The following is a 23,752-nucleotide window of genomic DNA, read 5'->3' as shown; positions in this document are numbered from 1 at the left end:
AAATAAATAGCAAGAAACATACCAAAAATGGCTAGGAGGTATCTTTTGTTTTTGAAAATACATTAATGATCTTCAGTCATTAGTGCTATTATGAAGTTCAGTTATTTAAATGATAATCTGAAATTGGACTAATCTACAATCAACAAACTAACTCACTAATGTAATGAAGGATAAAATAGTTGACAGGGTGACTAAACACATTCTAAATTAAATAATCCAAAGTCAGGTGAATCAGACTTCAAGAATTCTTTGTAATAAAACCCATAAAAAACACTAAAGTCAACAATGAATTAATAGCCATAAGCTATTTCAAGAAAAGTGTAATATACTCTTTGACTTTCATAGTGATCTAGAAACTACATTTTCAAAACCTGTCTTATTTTAAGTAATTATTTTAAAAACTGCACATCTATTTTATAACAATAAATCAGGCCAGGTATGATGGCCCACACCTATAATCTCAAAGCTTTAGGAGGCCAAGGCAGGAGAATCGTTTGAGGCCAGGAGTTCAAGACCAGCCTGGGCAACATATGCGACTCTGTCTCTAAATAAACAAACAATAAATCAACTAAGAGAAGAATGTGACTCACTACCAGAAATAGTATTAAAATTGCTTCTCGAGATGTTCATCTACTTCAAGCTGTCATACAATTTCCTTATAGAAGTATTTTAGGTCAGCCCCCAAAATTAAGCTGTCATTCTCCCACATATTAAAATAACATAGCCTTTCAAATTCTTGAGCCATCAATCATCATAGAGACAAGCCACTTGTTCACTTGACCAACTGTCCAGAGGAGGCAGATGGAAGGTATGGCATCTGCAGCTGCCTATGGACCATGCTGCCTCCACCAGCACGAAAACAGGGTCTATACCTTGAAGACTGGCAATGAGTCAGCTCCTACCAGTATGCAAACAGGAGGAATGGGTTGACAGTGTGCCACAAAGTATGACATAAAGAGTTTACTCTTGTTTCACTACGACCCAAGATCCAGTACTATCTCCTCTCAGAATCCTTTATGATCCACTCACGTAATATACTAATTCTATAAATAGCAGTCTGCATTATTTTAACTGTTCTTATGCATAAATATTGCTTCCTTTAACCATATTTTTATAGGCTCAAGGGAAAAGCGATATTAGGCTTCTTCATCTCCCCAACACAACTGGCACAGGCTGGGGAACAAGGAATTAAAAACCACTTATCGGTAAGATGTATCTAACCAGTTTTTAAGCTTTCTGGGTTCTATCAGCTGACTTCTGATTTTGTAAAATCTGTTCATTGAAGAGGGAATATAAGGCACAGCTAAAAATATCCCCAATATTACAATATTATTTTAAATTTTTTAAGAAAAAATATTTTAATGCAGCACAATATTGTCCCACAATATTAAAAACCATTTGATTTGAATAGTTTATTAAACAATTTGTACTACGTACAGGAAAAAACAAACTCCATTTCACATAAATTCTTACAACACTAAATACTTCTATGACCAGATGTGTGGGGTTTTTCCCCACCCATCAAGCAAGCAATCCGTTCTGCAGCAGACACCAGCTGGGTATTCTCCAACTCAATTCTGACACTACCTACCTGGAGATAGCATCAGACCCCACAGGCAAGTGCTCGGTGCCCAAGACTGCCCCCGCTTCCCATGCCAATGAAAGCTCAGCTTGTTTGACTGACTGGCTATAAATCAGAACTCCCACAAGCCCCTCCTTAGGTTTGATTAATTTGCTAGAGCAGTTCACACAGTTCAGGGAAACAATATTTACCAGTTTCCAAAAGGGATATTTTAAAGGATAGAAATGAGCAGGCAGATGAAGACATACATAGGATGAGGTCTGAAAGGGTCCTGAGCACAGGAGCTTCTGTCTCCATGGAGTTGCGGTATGCCACCCTCTCAGTACAGGGATGTGTTCTTGGTCATCTTCCTGGAAGCCCCCTGAACTCAGTCCTTTTGGGTTTTTATGTAGGCTTCATTATGAAGGCATGATTTATTAAATCATTGGTCAATGATAATCAATGCAATCTTCAGCTCCTCTCCCCTCCCTAGAGGTGTTGGGTTAGGGCTGTGAGTTCCAACCCTCTGAGCACAAGGTTGGTGTACCTGGCAACCAGCACCTCAACCAGTGGGGTTATCTAGAAACTTTCCAAAAATAATCTCATTAACATAAGCTCAAGTGTGGTTAAAAGGGGCTTGTGATAAGTAACAAAAGACTGTATTTCATCTTTGTCTAGAACTGCTCCAGAGCTGTTTCAAGAACCAAGGACAAAAGGCCAAATATGACCAAAGATATTCTTACTGCTGTAGTCACTTATGATATTACACAGGTTATAGGAGCAGTCAGCCAGGAACCATGGACAAACACCAAAATAGTCATGCACGGCACATTTTGATCAATGACAGATGGCATATATGGCAGAAGTTCCGTAAGATTATGATACTGGACTTTCATTGTACTTTTTCTGTGTTTAGGTATGTTTAGATAAAGAAATACCATTGTCTCACAACTGCCTACAGTACTCAGTACAGTAACACACTGCACAGGCTGCAGCCTAGAAGCAACAGGCCATACCACAGAGCCTAGGTATGGAGTAGGCTATACCAGCCAGATGTGTGTAAGCGCACTCGGTGATGTTCCCACAATGGCAAAATCACCGAATGACACATTTCTCAGAATGTACCCCTGTCATTAAGCGACACATAACTCTATATATATCACACTAAGATTACTGAAAGCTATTCTTTATACTTTTAGCCTCCCCAATTGTGTGTGCATTAGCAGCAGATCCTTAAAACCATCTATTTATAGCATATATGTTTATAATATAACTTACTTAGGGTAACAGAAAAAGCTTGTTTTCCTGTTACTATCATTTTAGAACTAGAGGGAAATTTCTCTAGGCGTATACTAAAGACATAAATTCTCTCTCTTAAAATAAAAAACATGTTTCTATTGCCAAGCATTAAAATATAAGATACTTACAGCTCCTTCTTGATCCACATCAGCTCCCATGGCCAATAAATGTTTCACACATTCCAAATGACCCTTTCGTGCAGCCCAAACTAAAGGGGTGGTTCCATACTATGAAAACAAACAATAAATTTAAAATTATTATAAAAAGTATACTCAAAGAAACTAGGTCTTAACATGAATTTTAATAAGAATCTTACTTTTTATGATTCTTAGAAAACTGTATACATTTATCGTAATTTTAATCTTAGATAAATCCTATTTTTCCCATTTTATTTCTCCTGAGTAGATGATCGACCAGTCCATGAAATGTCTTTTAACCAATCTTATTCAACCTTTTCTTGAGACAGAGTCTCGCTCTATCACCCAGGCTGGAATGCAGTAGTGCAATCTCGGCTCACTGCAATCTCTGCCTCCCAGCTCAAGCAATTCTCATGCCTCAGCCTCCTGAGTAGCTGGAATTACAGGTATGCACCACCACAACTGGCTCATTTTTTTGTATTTTCAGTAGAAATGGGTTTTGCCATGTTGGCCAGGCTGGTCTTGAACTCCTGACCTCAACTGATCTGCCTGCCTCAGCCTCCCCAAGTGCTGGGATTATAGACATGAGCCACTGCATCAGGCTCTTATTTAACTTTTATAATGAGTGACAATGTTTCCATCACAAGGTAACACAGCCCCAAATTTTCAACAAGATTTCATTGCTTCCTATATCTTGTGAAACAGAATTTAAAGTCCAGCAGTCTGACTGTAAGCGGGAATAGTAACTAAGCACCAAACAAACTAAAGCAGCCTAACCACTTTACATGGGTCTGCGTGTGTGATCCTTATCATAAGAACAATTCACAGTACCACATTTTCACAGCTGACAACATTGAGGCCCTAAGAGCTTAATTCATAGGCTAAGGTCACAAAGTTATCACGAGGTGGGACAAGATCCATGAGCCCTTGAAACTGCACTCAAAAGCACCTGTCCCTGAGACACGATTCAAAAGGCATCCAGGAATATAAACCATGCATTAAGGCATTGCCTGCCTTTGGGGAAGCTAGCGATCGGTAGACTCATGAATGCCCACAGTGACCTTTCCGTACATGCAGCCCACAGATGGAAATTAACATTTAATTTAATTTAATTTAATCTACTGTCTGGGACAGCCCTGTCCAGTAGAACTTTCTGTGTTGATGGAAATACTCTATAATTCTGTGCTGTGAGATACAGTAGTCACTCGTCAAATAATAACTATGAAGCACTTGAATGCTATGTGGCTACTGTGACTGTGAACTGAGTTCTTTTTTTTTTTTTTTCATTTCATTTTAATTAATGTAAGTCTAAGTAGTCCTGTGCTAGTGGCTACTGTACGGAGCAGAGTCACTCTATAAATCATGTCGGACACCACAGCAACCACACGGTTGAGGGCTGGAGCCCTGGACGGGCTTCCCAGATGGATGAAGACTCGATGACAGCCAGAATCAAAAGGCTGCCAATACAGCACACTGGAGCCAGAGCCTCACAAAACGAGGAAGAGAATGGAGGGGAAGCAGCTGCCACAGTCACTGCCTCAAAGCAGGCTTAGGGAGAACGAATAAGAAATACGGGATGAGCAGGCACTATGGCTCATGCCTGTAATCCCAGCACTTTGGGAGGCTAAGCCAGGTGGATCACCTGAGGTCAGGAGTTCAAGACTAGCCTGGCCAACATGGAGAAATCCCATCTAGACTAAAAGTACAAAAAAATTAGCCAGGCATGGTGGTATATGCCTGTAGTCCCAGCTACTGGGGAGGCTGATGCAGGAGGATCACTTAAACCTGAGAGGTGGAGGTTGCAATGAGCCGTGATCACGTCATAGCACTCCAGCCTGGGCGACAGAGCGAGACTCTGTCTCAAAAAGAAAAAAAAAAAAAGAAAAGAAATCCAGGAGGAGATTCCCAACTTCACTCCTGCATCTGTGGTTTTCTCCACTAAAAAGAACTAAATTCTCTTTTCCAGCCTCCTGCTTTGTGGATAATACTTACTCTGGCTAAAATGCCTTTCCCAACTTTACAATATCAGTATCTTAGACATCTTCAAACATAATACACATAGAAAATCACCCTTCATAAAGCCTTTTAAAAATATACTAATTGTAACTGAGCTCTCATCCTTTGAATACCTATTGCATTGGATTTCTGCCCTTCTTATGGAACTGAACTATCCACGATTATATGCTATGATTTCTGCTCCTTTCCCTGCCTCATTACATGAGCCAGCTAGTACTCACCTACTCCCATTCGGGAGACAGTCCCACGCTCAACATTACAAAGAATTCCTAACATCCAGCAAGACCTTCCCTCACCTTGCATCCTGTCTGCTTCAAAACAGCTCTGCAGCCACACTCTGAACTATCTCAATAAGTCTCTCATCTCTTTCTCAAATTCTGCTCTCTATCCCTTCTCAATCTAATCCCTTTATGTGTATTCTTGACCCTATGGTCCTCTTTCACCCAGGCCCTTACTCAATAATCTCCTGCCACATCATCAGTCTTTTCTTCTTATTCCCTCTTCCTATTGGTCTCTGATTGAGGTCCTTCCAATGTGGGTCTCTCCTATCCTAACAGATTTTTCCAACAGGCTACCCTCTGAAGATAATCACTGTCCTTTCTTTTAAGCTTTTCAAGATAATTTATAGCCCCTTACCAAATCCCCCTAAAAAACTAGTTTCTGCTACAAACATTACAAAACCACCATTGCAGAGGTCACCCAAGTAGTCATCTAAACTCCAGATCTATGTATATTTTTTTTGGTTTTTTGTTTGTTTGTTTTTTCTTTGAGAGGGAGTCTCACTCTGCTGCCCAGACTGGAATGCAGTGGCACGATCTCAGCTCACCGCAATCTCGACACCTCCTGGGCTCAAGTGATTCACCTGCTTTAGCCTCCCAAGTAGCTGGGATTACAGGCACCCACCATCATGCCCGGCTAATTTTTGTATTTTTAGTAGAGATAGGGTTTTACCATGTTGGCCAGGGTGGTTTTGAACGCTTGACCTCAGGTGATCCACCTGCCTCGGCCTCCCAAAGTGCTGGGATTACAAACATGAGCCACCACACTCAGCCACCTATGTATCTTTTACTAAGTTCTTTCTTTTCTTCCTGAAAGCTCTGCAGTATTTTGAACTATACTGACTGTCCCTTCCAACTTGAATTTTTGATTCATTCACCACATTTGACGCTATACCAGCCAAGTTCTCCTAGCTCTGGAGATTAATAATAATTATATAAATAACTAGGTATTATAATTAAGAAAATAATTATTATTATTCCTAATAATCAGCCCTTTGCTCACCATATTCTGTTACTACTGATCTCAGCTGCCAAATCCACACACTCACGTCATTTCAAGAATCACCTCTAGGCAAGCCCTTCACCACCAGCAACCCAAATCTCTATGTCCACTACCTAGTAGGACACCTTCAACTACAAGTTCCCACCACTTCAAGGTCAACACATCTAAACAGACTTCCTTCCCTTCTCTAAGAATTCCTTCCCATAGAAGCCTCCCTACTTCTGTCAGAAATAAAAAGACTCTCAATCTCCAATCCATCCCACTGTGGGCTATTAAACGTTAATGTTTTCAAAACATCACTTTGCGACCACCTACTAGTTAAAATCCCCGGTCATTCTGAGTGTCTACAGGCCAGATGTCCAAGCTCCTCAGCCAAGTATCCAAGGCTCACCCAAAGGTGGCTCTACCTGCAGCCCAGCTTCCTCCTCCCACCCCTCTCCTCACCACTGAGGGTGCACTCAACACTAGCTCAACAGGCCACCTGAAGCCATCCCCTGGTACCTTGTGCTCTCTTTTTTCTGTGCCCAGTTCGTCTCTCCTCCTCCTGTCTCACGGATGTAAACTCTACCCTTTCTTCAAGGTCTAGAGGAAGTCGCATCTTTTACCAAATCTTGACTGACTGCTGCACTATCAGTGCATTCTCCCACCTCCATACTCCTAAGTCACCTAACCCTGGGCCTTAGCATTTTACATGGCCCACTTATCTCCCTACTTCTCTAAACAGAGATCATTTCTTCTTTGTTTGTATATCTTCTGTGCTAAGTGCAGGTACAGGGCACTGCATAGTGGATACTAAACATTTTCTCAAAACGCTAATGAGTGACAGATTAGGTAGCAGTATTACCTGATTCTTGAGGGCCTTGAAAGCCAAGCTATATATAAACATTTTATTATAGGCAAGGAGAAAATAAAGGCTTCTCTATGATAATTAAATTACATCACAGGCCAGGCGTGGTGGCTCACGCCTATAATCCCAGCACTTTGGGAGGCTGAGGCGGGTGAATCACCTGAGCTCAGGAGTTTGAGACCAGCCTGGCCAACACGGGGAAACCCCGTCTCTACTAAAAATACAAAAATTAGACAGGTGTGGTGGCGCACACCTGTAATCCCAGCTACTCAGGAGGCTGACACAGGAGAATCGCTTGAACCCAGGAGACAGAGGTTGCAGTGAGCCAAGATCGTACAACTGTACTCCAGCATGGGTGACAGAGCGAGACCCATGTAAAAAAAAAAAAAAAAAAAAAAAAATTCCATCAACAGACAAAACTGTATCCATTTTAGACATACGTCAAATCTCAGTCAATCTGAATTAGCCAACAGTACAAATGCAACATTCTTAAATGCCATATTATAATATAAATATTTACAACAGCCTCCCTATGCTTCATTAAGCTATTATTTTGTGTAATATTTTTAAATGAAGCATAACATGTACAAAGTGCAAAAAATATACTAATTTTCACTGTACAACTTGATGATTTTTTACATATGCATACACTGGCATAACTACTGCCCAGATCAAGAGATGAATGATTTCCAACAGCCCCATAAGGTTAAACAATACTGTTGTACTTAAAGAAATTTATGTGCAGAATCTATTTTAATGACAAAAACAAATCTTAAAGTAATAGCTATTTCCCTATATTTAGCTACAATAAATGTGAAAAGATTACAACTATCCCCACAATGTGCCAAATTCTAAGACCACTAATGGAAATAACGGAGGTACAAAATAGGAAAAAAAAAAAAAAAGCAGTCCTTATCTTCATGAAACATACACTCTAGTGGTAAGAAGGATGTGGAAATCGATCATTACAAGGCAATAGGTTATGTGCCCTAATGGAAATGTGCAGAGTACCCAGGAAGGGGCACTCAGGGTAAGAAGACTTAACAAAGAAGGTAACACTTCAAATAAGCCTTGAAAAATAAACAGGAGTTCATCAGGCAGAGGAAGTAATAGCATGCCTAGCAGAGAGAACAGAATAAACACAGAAACAACGTTCACAGAACGTTCGACAATCTGTTGTATCTAAAACACAGCATATATGGCAAGAAATGGCAAGAAGTGAGCCTGCGAGACAGGCTGAAGCCAAACTGAAAAGCCTGGGTTTTATCCCCAAACAGGGAAAGCCAATGAAGCTTTCCAAAAGTAAAGAAGAAAAAAAGATAATTAGATAAGTATTTATGCAATGATTGAGGTAAGTGTTAAGTATTTAAAAAAAAGAAAAGAAGAGCACATCATTCTGGAGTGCTTTCTGGAGGTGACGGCAAATGGGCAGAGCCTCAGAGATGAAGAGAAGCTGAGGAAGAAGAGGCGGACACACTGAGAAGGAGCCCTGGACCATGGGTCATTTGGTGGCTGGCATGCGAGGAAGCATGGGGGACAAGCAGCAAGAGAAAGGGAAAAAGGAAAGCAAGGCCCATCTTCACCCACCATACCAGAGACGGTCTTCAGGAATTTAAGCCCAAGGGAAAGAAAACCAAACTTCAATTTTAGAAAGATCTCTCACACAACAATACAGAGAAAGCAGACAGGACTGAAGGTAGGAAGAAGAGTTGCAATTGAAAACTTCAAACAATGAAGACAGGGACTCTATCATCCCAGTCAGTTTTCTTGGGAATGATGAATGTGACGTAAGAAAACATCAGAAGGATACTTACTACATAATACACCCAGGGAATCCATCTCTATATATATCTATATAAAATACATTAATATACAAAAATATAAAATACATTAGAGAAGCCTCATGAAATCATATAAAAATGTTTATAACTTAGACACTGAGTGGACACAACATGGACTGGAACCTGAAAAGATGCTGCTGACCTACCTTATCAGAGCAGTTGACTTTAGCACCATTTTGCAGTAAAAGATGCACTATATCTGCATGGCCTCTCCCTGCTGCCCAAATGATTGGGTAAACACTGTACTGCTAGGATAGATTGGTAGGTAGGTAGGTAGATAAGCAGGAAGGAAGGAAAGAAAAAAAGGAGGGAGGGAGGGAAGGAGAAATAAAATCTTTTAGGCAGATATTTACAACACACATTTGCTAAGTAAAGTAAATATCAAAGGAAGTAACACAAAGCAATGTTTTTTTAATCAGATTACAAACCACTCTCCATTTTAAAAACAGATGAAATATTCGTAACACATAATTGGCAACTAAGAGATAACAAATCTTAAATAAACATATATTATGAACACATTTATTTTTGTAAATTCAACACATATAAAATGTGGTTATCTGGTCAAAAGGCAATATTATTAAGAAGAAAGCGAAATAAGAGGAATGTAAATATATGTAACAGAATGTATAGAAAAACAGCATGATTATTTGGTAAATGTCTCTTTTCTTTAAATAAGTTCAGATTAAGGATTTACACACAGAAAACAGGAAGATGACTAAAGATTTCAAAATCTCCTTTTGCAATGTTATATAGTTATAATTAACATTTAAGCTCTAAGAGCTGCCTTTTTGCTGACAACAATTGAAAAAGAAACGTAGCTTTAGATAAAAATTCTCATTACTGTGTGTTTTGAAATCATATTCTACATTATGTTTAATAAGATAAAGAATATTTCTACCCACAATGAAGCCAAGTATAATCAACCTTAGGTATTCCCTAAGAAAACTTACCACTTACAGTACAAACACATTTGTTGTTAATGCTTACCAGACCAGTGACACTTGGATTGGCACCATGAGAAAGAAGCAACTCTACTACGTCGGTGCGGCCTTTGTAACATGCCCACATGAGAGCTGTCCATCCTCCCTAAAGAAAAAAAGTAGGGGTAAGGGAATCAAACTTCAGATCATCTCTGAGTATAAAAAATGTCACTAATGAAACTTCTTTAGGAAATATCTTTATAAACCATTGTTTCATGATGGTAGTATTACATAGTTTTAAATTCCCAGGCTCCCCAAATACAATAGTACATGAAGTAAGTCAAATCTCTCGCATCCACAAATGGTTAGTCCGAAGTTTATACTATATAACCAAACCTGAATTAGAGAACATTCATTATGAACTCTTCCAAATTTCTAAGATTTATTTTGGCTGTCTAAAAATATTTCTTCAGGCTGGGCGTGGTGGCTCATGCCTGTAATCCCAGCACTTTGGGAGGCCAAGGCAGGCAGATCATGAGCTCAGGAGTTTGAGACCAGCCTGGCCAATATGGTGAAACTCCATCTCTACCAAAAGAACACAAAAATTAGCCGGGCAAGATGGCGTGCACCTGTAGTCCCAGCTACTTGGGAGGCTGAGGCAGAAGACCCACTTGAACCTGGGAGGCAGAGGTTACAGTAAGCCGAGATTGTGCCACTGCACTCCAGCCCAGGCGACAGTGCGAGACTCCGTCTCAGAAAAAAAAAAAATTTTTCTTCAGAAAACTTTCTATGTTGCTAGATATTCACTTCTTTATATGAATTTAAACTTTATCCAGAGAGAGTCTAACAATCATATTCAATTCCTGCATTTAAACACATCCTTTAAACCCCAGATCATTATAGCACCTCTTGCTAAAAGAGAGAGGATGCGAAGGCATCTCATCCGTGATCAGGATTTCCAGATGTAGGCAAGGTCATTGGGTATGAATTAACACCACACTTGACGATGTTCTACTTACTAAGCTACAGGAGCAATTTTCTCCTTAACTACGATACAATTCAATAAAAAAAGGCCAATGTAATCAAATCTTACTAAGGAATTTTTTTTTAAGTATGGAGCATCTTAAAAGGACACAGAGCCAGCCTGAAAGAACTTCTAATGGATAAAGTTGGAATAACATGAGCAGTAATATTAGTACTGGACTATAACCCAAGGAATAAATACTTATAAGTCCATACTGAAATAGAAAGATATAGATAGATATATAGATGAATGGATGGATGGATGGATGGATGGACAGACAGATGATAGACAGATAGAGTAGGGTGTGGGGAAGGGAAGCAGGCACTCTTCCTTACAGAAGAATTCTAATTAGTTAATGCAGAACATATTAGGGCAGGAGAAAATCATCATTACACCACCACAGTTATGGTAATAACTGTTGCAGGTAAGATTCACTGATGAATGCTAAATCAAATAGGTGAAAGTTTAGTCAGAAGAAAGGTATTTTGTTTAGTTTCAGTGTATCTTCCCCCAAATATTAAGTAATTACAAACGGAAAAATAGTACCCTTACAGTAACAGACACCACCCTAATCAAGAGATAAAGGCTGACATCACCAGTGATACCAACTGAAATCACGTTCCCCCTAGGAGGTACAGCAAGAAAAGCACATCGCCTCTGGGACATCCTTCCCTCTAAAGCACATCTGCATCTGAACACAAGAAACATCCACAGTTTAATTAGATCCCATTTGTCAATTTTGGCTTTTGCTGCCGTTGCTTTTGGTGTTTTAGACATGAAGTCCTTGCCCATGCCTATGTCCTGAATGGTACTACCTAGGTTTTCTTCTAGGGTTTTTATGGTATTAGGTCTAACATTTAAGTCTCTAATCCATCTTGAATTAATTTTCGTATAAGGAGTAAGGAAAGGATCCAGTTTCAGCTTTCTACTTATGGCTAGCCAATTTTCCCAGCACCATTTATTAAATAGGGAATCCTTTCCCCACTTCTTGTTCTCTCAGGTTTGTCAAAGATCAGATGGCTGTAGATGTGTGGTATTATTTCTGAGGACTCTGTTCTGTTCCATTGGTCTATATCTCTGTTTTGGTACCAGTACCATGCTGTTTTGGTTACTGTAGCCTTGTAGTATAGTTTGAAGTCAGGTAGTGTGATGCCTCCAGCTTTGTTCTTTTGACTTAGGATTGTCTTGGCAATGCGGGCTCTTTTTTGGTTCCATATGAACTTTAAAGCAGTTTTTTCCAATTCTGTGAAGAAACTCATTGGTAGCTTGATGGGGATGGCGTTGAATCTATAAATAACCTTGGGCAGTATGGCCATTTTCACAATATTGATTCTTCCTATCCATGAGCATGGTATGTTCTTCCATTTGTTTCTGTCCTCTTTTATGTCACTGAGCAGTGGTTTGTAGTTCTCCTTGAAGAGGTCCTTTACATCCCTTGTAAGTTGGATTCCTAGGTATTTTATTCTCTTTGAAGCAATTGTGAATGGAAGTTCATTCATGATTTGGCTCTCTGTTTGTCTGTTACTGGTGTATAAGAATGCTTGTGATTTTTGCACATTAATTTTGTATCCTGAGACTTTGCTGAAGTTTCTTATCAGCTTAAGGAGATTTTGGGCTGAGACAATGGGGTTTTCTAAATATACAATCATGTCATCTGCAAACAGGGACAATTTGACTTCTTCTTTTCCTAACTGAATACCCTTGATTTCTTTCTCTTGCCTGATTGCCCTAGCCAGAACTTCCAGCGACCCCACAGAAATACAAACTACCATCAGAGAATACTATAAACACCTCTACGCAAATAAACTAGAAAATCTAGAAGAAATGGATAATTTCCTGGACACTTACACTCTTCCAAGACTAAACCAGGAAGAAGTTGAATCCCTGAATAGACCAATAGCAGGCTCTGAAATTGAGGCAATAATTAATAGCCTACCAACCAAAAAAAGTCCAGGACCAGATGGATTCACAGCTGAATTCTACCAGAGGTACAAGGAGGAGCTGGTACCATTCCTTCTGAAACTATTCCAATCAATAGAAAAAGAGGGAATCCTCCCTAACTCATTTTATGAGGCCAACATCATCCTGATACCAAAGCCTGGCAGAGACACAACAAAAAAAGAGAATTTTAGACCAATATCCCTGATGAACATCGATGCAAAAATCCTCAATAAAATACTGGCAAACCGGATTCAGCAGCACATCAAAAAGCTTATCCACCATGATCAAGTGGGCTTCATCCCTGGGATGCAAGGCTGGTTCAACATACGCAAATCAATAAACGTAATCCAGCATATAAACAGAACCAAAGAGAACCCCATGATTATCTCAATAGATGCAGAAAAGGCCTTTGACAAAATTCCACAGCCCTTCATGCTAAAGATGCTCAATAAATTCGGTATTGATGGAAAGTACCTCAAAATAATAAGAGCTATTTATGACAAACCCACAGCCAATATCATACTGAATGGGCAAAAACTGGAAAAATTCCCTTTGAAAACTGGCACAAGACAGGGATGCCCTCTCTCACCACTTCTACAGCAAAAGAAACTACCATCAGAGTGAACAGGCAACCTACAGAATGGGAGAAAATTTTTGCAATCTACTCATCTGACAAAGGGCTAATATCCAGAACCTACAAAGAACTCAAACAAATTTATAAGAAAAAAACAAACAACCCCATCAAAAAGTGGGCAAAGGATATGAACAGGCATTTCTCAAAAGAAGACATTCATACAGCCAACAGACACATGAAAAAATGCTCATCATCACTGGCCATCAGAGAAATGCAAATCAAAACCACAATGAGATACCATCTCACACCAGTTAGAATGGCAATCATTAAAAAAGTCAGGAAACAACAGGTGCTGGAGAGGATGTGGAGAAATAGGAACACTTATACACTGTTGGTGGGACTGTAAACTAGTTCAACCATTATGGAAAACAGTATGGCGATTCCTCAAGGATCTAGAACTAAATGTACCATATGACCCAGCCATCCCATTACTGGGTATATACCCAAAGGATCATAAATCATGCTGCTATAAAGACACATGCACACATATGTTTACTGCAGCACTATTCACAATAGCAAAGACTTGGAATCAACCCAAATGTCCATCAGTGACAGACTGGATTAAGAAAATGTGGCACATATACACCATGGAATACTATGCAGCCATAAAAAAGGATGAGTTTGTGTCCTTTGTAGGGACATGGATGCAGCTGGAAACCATCATTCTTAGCAAACTATCACAAGAATAGAAAACCAAACACCGCATGTTCTCACTCATAGGTGGGAACCGAACAATGAGATCACTTGGACTCGGGAAGGGGAACATCACACACCGGGGCCTATCATGGGGAGGGGGGAGTGGGGAGGGATTGCATTGGGAGTTATACCTGATGTAAATGACGAGTTGATGGTTGCAGCACACCAACATGGCACAAGTATACATATATAACAAACCTGCACGTTATGCACATGTACCCTAGAACTTAAAGTATAACAAAAAAAAAAAAAAAAAAGAAACATCTACAAATCCAAACTGAGGAACATCCTAAAATTACTGATGAGTACTCCTCTAAAGTGTTAAGACCATGAAAGACACAACGTAGTTAGGTCAAATTACAGACCTGGGCATTTGGTCAAGTAAAGTCTTATATCTATATTTTAACTGGTAAAATACTTGCCCAGAACTCTTTTTTTTTTTGAGACAGAGTCTCGTTCTGTCACCCAGGCTGGAGGGCAGTGGTGTAATCTCAGCTCACTGCAAGCTCTGCCTCCCGGGTTCACGCCATTCTCCTGCCTCAGCCTCCCGAGTAGCTGGGACTACAGGCAGCCGCCACGCCCAGCTAATTTTTTTATATTTTTAGTACATACAGCGTTTCAACATGTTAGCCAGGATGGTCTAGATCTCCTGACCACGTGATCTGCCCACCTCCGCCTCCCAAAGTGCTGGGATTACAGGCGTGAGCCACCGCACCCGGCCTGACCCAGAACTTTTTATCATCATGCCCTCACTTCAATTTGAATAATGTCCCAACGGGGCATGGTGGCTCATGCCTGTAATGCCAGCACTTTGGGAGGCCGAGACAGGCAGATCACTTGAGCTCAGGAATTCAAGACCAGCCCGGGCAACATGGCAAAACCCTGACTCTACAAAAAATACAAAAATTAGCCAGCCACGGTGGTGTGCATCTGTAGTCCCAGCTACAAGGGGGGCTGAGGTGGGAGGATCACTCGAGCCTGGGGGACGGAGGTTGTAGTGAGCTGAGATCGCGCCATTGCACTCCAGCCTGGGTGACAGAGACCCTGTCTCAAAAAAAAAAAGTGAGGCCTAGGCAGGAGGATCACTTGAGGTCAGGAGTTTAACACCAGCCTGGCCAACATGGTGAAATCCTGTCTCCACTAAAAACACAAAAAGTGAGCCAGGCGTGGTGGCATATACCTGTAATCCCAGCTCCTCAGGAGGCTGAGGCAGAAGAATTGCCTGAACCTGGGAGGCAGAGATTGCAGTGAGCCAAGATTGTGCCACCGTGCTCCAGACTGGGCAAAGAGCAAGACTCCGTCTCAGGGGGAAAAAAAAAAAGAATAATATCCCTCTGGCCCCCTACGTAAGAAACTATGAGAAAAATTTTAATCTCAAGAAAATGAAGCTAAATTGGTAAAAGATTGAGACCAATTAACTATAGTATAGCTTTATATTTCATGAACTCCTTCTTTACTTTGGTGCCAGTAAAGGTCCTCACAGGAAGAGTCCCCACTGGACTTGTGATATTAAATCCTGGAATCCTTCCTGAGTCCCACAGGACCTCAGTGGTCACTCTCCTCTCCTTAAACAAGTCCCAGGGACTCTGTCTTCCCTCAGCTTGGTAGTTACTACTGCCCACCCACCCAATCCTTTGAGGTTAAGGTCCCACAATACTGGTTACTAAGAGAGACATGGTCCTCAGCTTCCCCAGTTTTCAGTGTTTTAAAGCCAAAATAAAGACCCTTTAAATGTTAAAGGTTTTCTGGTCATCACTTTGAAGAAATAGGGAGAACCAAAAAAGTTTAAGAAATCAGTTTTTACAAATCTTAATGCACTTTTACACATTCATAATGTATATTTTATTGTTCCTAATTCCCTTGCTGATATATGTAAAACAATGATAGAGGAGAAAGCCTTTGGAGCAGGGAGACCTGGTTCAAAACCCAGCCTAAGTGCTTATTAGCTGCGTGACTTAGGATAAAGATTCACCTCTTCCAGTCTCAATTTCCTCAATTATACATTGAGAATAAAATCTACCCTTAGTCCATAGGATTGTTCTGAGAAGTCAGTTAAATGACACAGCAGCTATAAAGCACCTAACGAGGCCAGGCATGGAACAGCTACCTACTGGTATAGTTACCTATTGGTACGGTACCTATTCCACACCTGGTCTCTTTAGGTGCTTTACAGCTGCTGTGTCATTAACCCATCTGATAATCTGGTAAGGTACCTTTAATAAAGTATTGAGAACTCGATAACTCCCTGCATTTCCCTTCTACCTTTCGTACCAACAAGACAAGAACCACACTTCACTCTCAGCTGTCATATCCATCTTTGCCTCAGTTACTGACATCATTATCTTCTCTCCCTAAACTTTCACTGCAACGTACTTAAATTCTTTTTGGAAATATATAAGATACCAGTGGTTCCCTGTATCTTCCTATAAAAATAAGGATACCACCCATTGCACTTAGTTTTGAGAACAAATATAAGATTATACAGGTTGAACTACTGGGAAATGTTAATGTGTTATTAAGTGCAAAATGGCGAAATGCTAAGGCTTCTTAAAAACTCACACTGTCTGTGCTTCAAAAACTATCATCAGCTAAGTAATAAATATTTTATATATCATAGCAGATCATTTTCTTCTTTTCTTCTACTGTTTAAATCAACTTTTAAAAGGGCTGAACATTTTACAGAATTAGCCAGAAATGACCTCTCTCTTCACCTTATGCTTTAACCAGATGCCAAGCTCAAGTAAGAGCTAAGTAATAATCAAGGATCACATCTTGTTAAACTTGTCATGCACAGATAGCATGTCTGAAAATAATCACATTTTTAAAATAAATCTAAAAATATTATTCTGAAAAGTATAACTTTGAACACCTGGTAATAGTTTTAAAACCATACGCTGTCCCTCCTAAAGTCCTACCTAAAGGAAGCAACTGTCTCAGAAGATCCAACCGTTGATATATTAAAGAGTAATGAGTTATTTGTAACAATATGTCAGAATTTTAAACTCTGAAATAAACGAAAAATGACTAAGAATGTACTATGGAGGTATATTATAACACCTGGGTTTTAAAACATTCTTGAGGGTCATTTCAATGTCTAACCCCAAATTCTAAAAACATTATTATAATATCATTTCACATATAAAAATACAAGATTTCACACATATCTATGATTATAAATAAGATTTCAGCTAATTAAGAACATATAAAAATGTCCATACCATATCACGGTGCTCCAAGTTAACCCCACATTTCAGTAGTTCCTCTACGATGTGTACATGCCCTTCTTTCGATGCGGATATAAGTGCTGTCCAATTATCCTTGAACACATATTTTAAAAGTTATCATTTTCAAACCAAAAATAACACTTCAAAGTAAGGAAAACTAAATTTCACCTTACATACCAAATGATCATACCAAGTTGACATGATGTGACCCATGCTAACTAAACTACTCTACAGTCACACTGAAGCTCTCTTAAGAATCCATCTGTCCACCTGCATCACTAAAAATGGGGTAAACATGGTTTTATAACTGCTTGTTCAGTCCTCTCACTGGACTTCTAATCATATATTGTGGTTTTTAAAAATGAGAAAAGATGATCATCAAAACCTCAGAGCTAATCCTCATGGCTAGCCACCATTACTATAATTTAAATTCAAATTAGAGAGACTGTAATCAGATTTAAAAGCACATTCACAGACTACCAGACTACAGAAATCTCAAATGTTTAGATACAATGTGATAAAGAAAAGAACTATTCTCCTTTATTTTTTAAACAAAGGATATAAGCATCCTATGTTAACTTTTATTCCTAACTATAATCATTCAATTAAGAAACAAAATAGATGTAGCTGTGTGACCCTCAAAAGCAATTCCAAAAATACAGGGAGAATCAGAGGAAATGTAACCATGTGGAATGTCGATCTACCCCTCAGAGGTGGTATCAGAAGGGACCATATATTCCTGGCCATTATCATATGTAATGATATTTATAGTAAGTTACCATTGTGGGGAGTTAGCTAACATGACTCATATGTGGATATCTTCTAGGCAGACATTTAACTGTATGTACACATGCTCTTTATTCAGCCAGTCTCATCCATATAAAAAAACCAAAGAGCTGAGATCCTTCATTGAAAGTAAAAATTTCTCTCCTGTATTACTCCTTTAAAAAAACACTGATACAGCCCACTAGGCAAAGTTGAAATATATGTAAAAGTTTTAATTATTACTTTTGAATCACTTCTGAAAAACAAAAAACATAGCAAAGAGTGAGCAAATGATGAGTAAATTATTTAATATATACCAAATCTTCCAGATTGCAGTTAGCTCCATTCTTAATTAATTCCTTCACTATTTCCAGATTGCCTTGTTCAGCAGCTATCATCAGTGGAGTCTGGCCACACTAGAAAATTTAAAGGACACAGGCAACTTATCAAGATATGCTACTTTTACTAAAACATCACAGTTAAATATACCAAACATTTTCATGAATGTATGTTAAGCATTGGTTAGTTGTGTTTACTATATTTAATTTAGAAATAGCTTTGAACTTTAAGCTGCAGTTTAGTAATAATTTAAAAGTCAAAGAAAAAATAAATATAATTTTTCTTCCCACAGTATTAACAATCTGTTTTTGGCCCTGCAAATTCATTTAAAGCAAGTAAATATGAATAATACTAGGATTTGGAATGCAATTACTGAAATATACATAAAATTTCAGAATACTTATGGTAGCCAAATTCCCTAACAATACAGGTAGAATACGATCTAGAATGTGTTTTTAATTACATATAGATGTTTTGTCTGAAATAGGACCATAAAAAGAAAAGTAAAATAATGTACAACCAGGTGCTATGTATAATACACATATGTAGTTTTTTAAAGCCTTCTCTTAGAAACTTAGTTCACTAAACTAAATAAAGCTCCTACTAGTGAAATCAGTGTCCCAGCCTTCGGGTTAAGAATGAGTCCCAGGAGTACAGAGACGATGCTCCCTCAGCCCTGGAGACAAGGGCAGAGCTCAGGCAGCTAGGTACCTGGACAAGTCACCCCTACCAGCAAGCCTCATCTACTGCAAGTGCAGTCAAAAGTTATCATTTTCTGCAAGTGCCATGACAGGAAACAGATCGGCAAGTACCAGGTTAGGCCGGGCGCGGTGGCTCAAGCCTGTAATCCCAGCACTTTGGGAGGCCAAGGTGGATGGATCACGTGAGGCCAGGAGTTCAAGACCAGCCTGACCAACATGGTGAAACCCCGTCTCTACTAAAAATACAAAAAATTAGCCAGACATGGTAGCACACACCTGTAATCCCAGCTACCTGGGAGGCTGAGACACGAGAATCGCTGGAACCTGGGAGGCAAAGGTTGCAGTGAGCCAAGATCATACCACTGCACTCCAACCTGGGTGACACAGCAAGACATGTCTCAAAAAAAAATTAAAATTAAAATTTTTCAAAAAAGGAAGTACCAGGTTAAAGAGTGATGATACTAAAGGTACTGAGACACACTAAGGCATATGAGAAAAATGTACACCAAAAATTAAGTTTAATTATGCAAACACTTAAACACCTACTTACTACATGTATAATAGTATGGAGGGAAATGTCTATGATTCTTTTAAATGCCCACCTGACATTATTCCTCAGCTTAAAACCCTTCGATGTTTTCCCATCGTTCTTTTGGATAAGAACCAACATCCTTACCCATGCTGACACAAACCCTGAGTGATGCGGAGCAGGGCATGTGCCTGGCTCTCGACCCAGTCTGTGCCACCTCCAGCCTCAACGTGCCCTCCTGCTCATTCCCACCTCCTTACTGATCCCCTATAATTTACTTCTCCTATACTAATCCTCGTTTGTAACCACATTTTTATTGTGTGATTAACAACTGATTATTTCTGTCTCCCCTAAAGGCCAGGAAACATGTCTGTTTTGCTTATGGGTTTAAAACTATATACCCAGTGTGAGGGACAGTGACTGCCACACAGGTATCCAAATATTTGCTGAGTAAACGAGTGAGCAAAGTCTCAAAGAATTTAAAATTCTATTAGGCACAAAATCCAAATAAGCAAACAGTTATAATGATTAGCAAAATACAACAGATGCTATTATAAGAATAATACAAGTAAGGATTTAAACACAAACACTGGTTTAAAGTTCAAATATCGGTCACATTAAATACAGACATTCCTATGTAAGGATGGATGCTAAATTATATGTGGTAGCCACATGTCATCCAACCATGGTCATTAGGGAATGACGCATTACACATAAATAGATTTTCTGGGTGAAACAATTTATCTTCTCAACATTAAAGCTGATTATAACTTTTATGATAATCATCATTCTAAAAAGTTATGCACGTACTGCTACTTGTTAAACAGATTACCTGAAACATTACATTTATAATTCTGAGTCATAACTACCAACATCAATTACTTTGCCATGCATGCCTCTGTCAGCTCTAGGTTCTTTGGTATACATTCTATAGAACTGCTCTCCCTTCTAATCTACTGGGATACAAAGCCAGGTATCAAAGTCATTGGTAAAATATGTAAATTAAAGCAACAGACTCTAAATCCACAGTCCTGAGGATACATCAATTTTACATCACGGTTTTCAAAATTATAATTCCAAAGACTCAGGGAAGTTTTCTGTTTACTCTCTGGGTCACAGTTACATTTCAGATGCTCACATAGATAAGTGTTTCTAGATAACGAGAGAAAAACATAATATAAATGTTTTAATAATATAAATGTTATAAATATATAACATAATATAAATGTTATAAATATATAACATAATATAAATGTTATAAATACATACAACACAAGTAGGAAAGATGGTATAAATTTGATAGCCTAGAAACACGCCAAATGAAAGACCTGAATTGTCATTATCTTTTCTTGCAGAAACTATTAGTTGTCTACCCAGTATGTAGACAGACAGGGCTTGTTGGGGGTGGCAATGAGCTCAGCTGAAAAAAAAATGCCCAATGTTCGGCCTCACTTGCACCTGGAAATAATCCCACAACGGTGCCCTGGCTAGCTCTCCCAGGAAAGCTCTGTCAGGGACTAATTCTGCTGGTCTGTGCCTTTTCCTTCTTCTTGGCCGAACTGAGACACAGTGCTGGAGCTTTTGAACATGACGGATGTGATGCAATAGGCACACAGTGAGGACTGGAGAGAAAGGAAGGAGCCTGGGTTCTTGAGGATATCCTGAAGCCATCATATTAGCCTTGAAATGGCTCATCTAGCTTGCCATAATGAGAGAAAAGCAAAACCTTAATTTGTCTAAATCACTGTTTTGAGAGCTGTTCCATGCAGTATAAAGCAATTCTTAACTGATGCACCTTTTGTATCTACACTATCCAAAAAGATAATGACTTTCAGGAAAGGCTGCCATAAAGTTTTACAGGACCCCCAAAAATAGAACGATTGTTACTTTAAAAGTTGGGCCTGAAAACAAAGCCTACCTTTGGATTCTCCAAGTTCTTGCTTAACCAGTCTAGTAACTACAGTTGTAGAGACAGAGTAACTTATATCATGAAAACTTTCATTTTTCTACTTGAAAATGAATCAATAAAGATCCTTTCCATACCTGACCCACACATCCCAGCAAATTCCATGTCTATCTCCTTCCAGAAAACACAGGATTACATAATCCACATAAACCCTGCTCTACTACTTATAGTGACCTCAAGCCAAAACACACCAAAAACAAAACAGAACACTATGCACCTACTGAAATACTGGACTTTATTTCAGCTTCCCAGAAGACTACAATGCAAAAACAGCTACTATTCAAGCATCTTTTTGCTCTTCCCAATTTCCAGGTTCCCATTTCTACTTATTTAAGTGTATGAAACCTAAATAACCACTGTTTTTGTTTTTTTTTTTTTAAAAGCAGTCCTTTTTTTATAAAGAGTTTCTACTTCTTCCAATCACTATAGTGAAACTAAAATATTTTGAAATCCTCCTTTGAAATTTCCTTTAAAGTCTATTTACAGACCAGGCGCAGTGACTCTCATGTCTGTAATCCTAGCACTTTGGGAGGCTGAGGCAGTAGGATCACTTGCGCCCAGCAGTTGGAGAATAGCCTGGGCAAAATTGTGAAACTTCACCTCTACAAAAAAAAAAAAAAAAAAAATTTTAATGAGCCAGGCGTGGTAGCACACGCCTGTAGTCCTAGCTACTCGGGTGGCTGAGATGGGAGGATTGCTTAAGCCCAGCAGGTCAAGGCTGCAGTGAGCTGGATCATGCCATTACACTCCAGCCTGGGCAACAGAGCAAGATCCTGTCTCAAAAAAATAAAATAAAATAAAGTTTACTCATGAACATATAGCAAATTCCATTGCTTAAAGTCTCAGTTCATTTTCTTAAACAGGAGAAAAATGACCAGCCTCAACACTATCCCCTTATACCAAGGAGAGCTGAGAGTGACTGTCTGTTCCTTTCAAAAATAAAATAAAAATAAAAACGCTTCGCTACTCTACAAAGGACAAAGATTTGCCATCACTGAAAATATTCATAGGCCAAAGATTTCTCTAGTTTATAAATAAAGCAATAAAAGGAAACTAGAATTCACTGTTTGTGGCCAATTATATGCTAATAAGCACAGTATCAGGCAATTTTACCCCTTTTTAAATTTGTTTATTTTATATTTCTTAGAGATAGGGTCTCAGTCTGTCACCCAGGCTGGAGTGTAGTGGTGCAATCATAGCTCACTGCAGCCTTGAACTCCTGGGGTCAAGCGATCCTCCCACCTCAGCCTCCCAAGTAGCTAGGTCTAAAAGGTGCCACACATAGCTAATTTTTTTAGAAGTAGGGTCTCACTACAGTGCCCAGGCTGGTCTCAAACTCCTAGGCTCAAGAGACTCAGCCTCTCAAAGTGCTGGGATTACAGGTGTGAGCCACTGCATACAGTCTACCCACATTATTTTAATTGATCTAATACTTAAGAATCTTTCTCAAAACTGATAACCAAAACACATTAACATGAAGTTGCATAAATATAAAACGAGAGAAAAGGGGAAAAAATACAAACAACTTTTTGTAATTCTATAAAAATTACATTTTATCAGAAGTTGTAAAAGCAAAATGCTAAAAAAAAAAAAATACCAGCTTTTACACTGAGCCATAACTGAATAAGCCTAGGTGGTTTCAAATTATCACTTTAAAACTCCAATTTAAATTGATACAATATTAAACTGGATATGTTAATATCCATTAAATGCTTATCTCGCATGATGCTAAACTAAGCTCTATGCCACTGTGCTTTACTCCTTACAGCAATAAGATCAATTTTACGCTTACTGATGTGCTATCTTTTCCTTCCGAGTGAAGCTGTTTTCTCAGCATTCCCTAGACAAGTGTCTCTGAAGTAAAATTTAATGTTTTCAAACAATCGTATGGTTATTCCAAATATGCTAACATACGCTAACAAAATGACTACTTCCGTAATAATTTTATAACAATTAACCTCCAATGATAAGTATCTTATCTATGTATAACAATTTTTGACTATTCATAATCATAGAAGGGGGTAATGA

At 38.9% G+C, this 23,752-nt stretch overlaps 1 protein-coding gene across 15 annotated transcripts in view; it reads right to left on the bottom strand.

The window, feature by feature from the left end:
- KIDINS220 (kinase D interacting substrate 220) overlaps positions 1–23,752 on the bottom strand; it is a 116,644-nt gene that overhangs the window by 79,541 nt on the left and 13,351 nt on the right. For 10 of the 15 annotated variants that reach the window (XM_033176617.1, XM_033176624.1, XM_033176625.1 and 7 more), the window contains 5 exons: positions 18,507–18,605; positions 17,419–17,517; positions 9,973–10,071; positions 9,129–9,230; positions 2,989–3,087 (listed from right to left, as the gene is read on the bottom strand). In XM_033176617.1, the coding sequence (XP_033032508.1) occupies positions 2,989–3,087; positions 9,129–9,230; positions 9,973–10,071; positions 17,419–17,517; positions 18,507–18,605 (498 nt within the window). The remainder of the gene's footprint in view (positions 1–2,988; positions 3,088–9,128; positions 9,231–9,972; positions 10,072–17,418; positions 17,518–18,506; positions 18,606–23,752) is intronic. The other 5 variants (XM_033176619.1, XM_033176626.1, XM_033176628.1 and 2 more) reach the window with 1 other exon arrangement.

This window comes from Trachypithecus francoisi, unplaced genomic scaffold (assembly GCF_009764315.1).
Source record: "Trachypithecus francoisi isolate TF-2019V2 unplaced genomic scaffold, Tfra_2.0 Lachesis_group17, whole genome shotgun sequence".
In the NCBI taxonomy this organism is placed as follows: Eukaryota; Metazoa; Chordata; class Mammalia; order Primates; family Cercopithecidae; genus Trachypithecus; species Trachypithecus francoisi.
The sequence above is the reverse complement of the archived record's forward strand: the minus strand, read 5'-3'. Positions and strand labels throughout refer to the sequence as shown.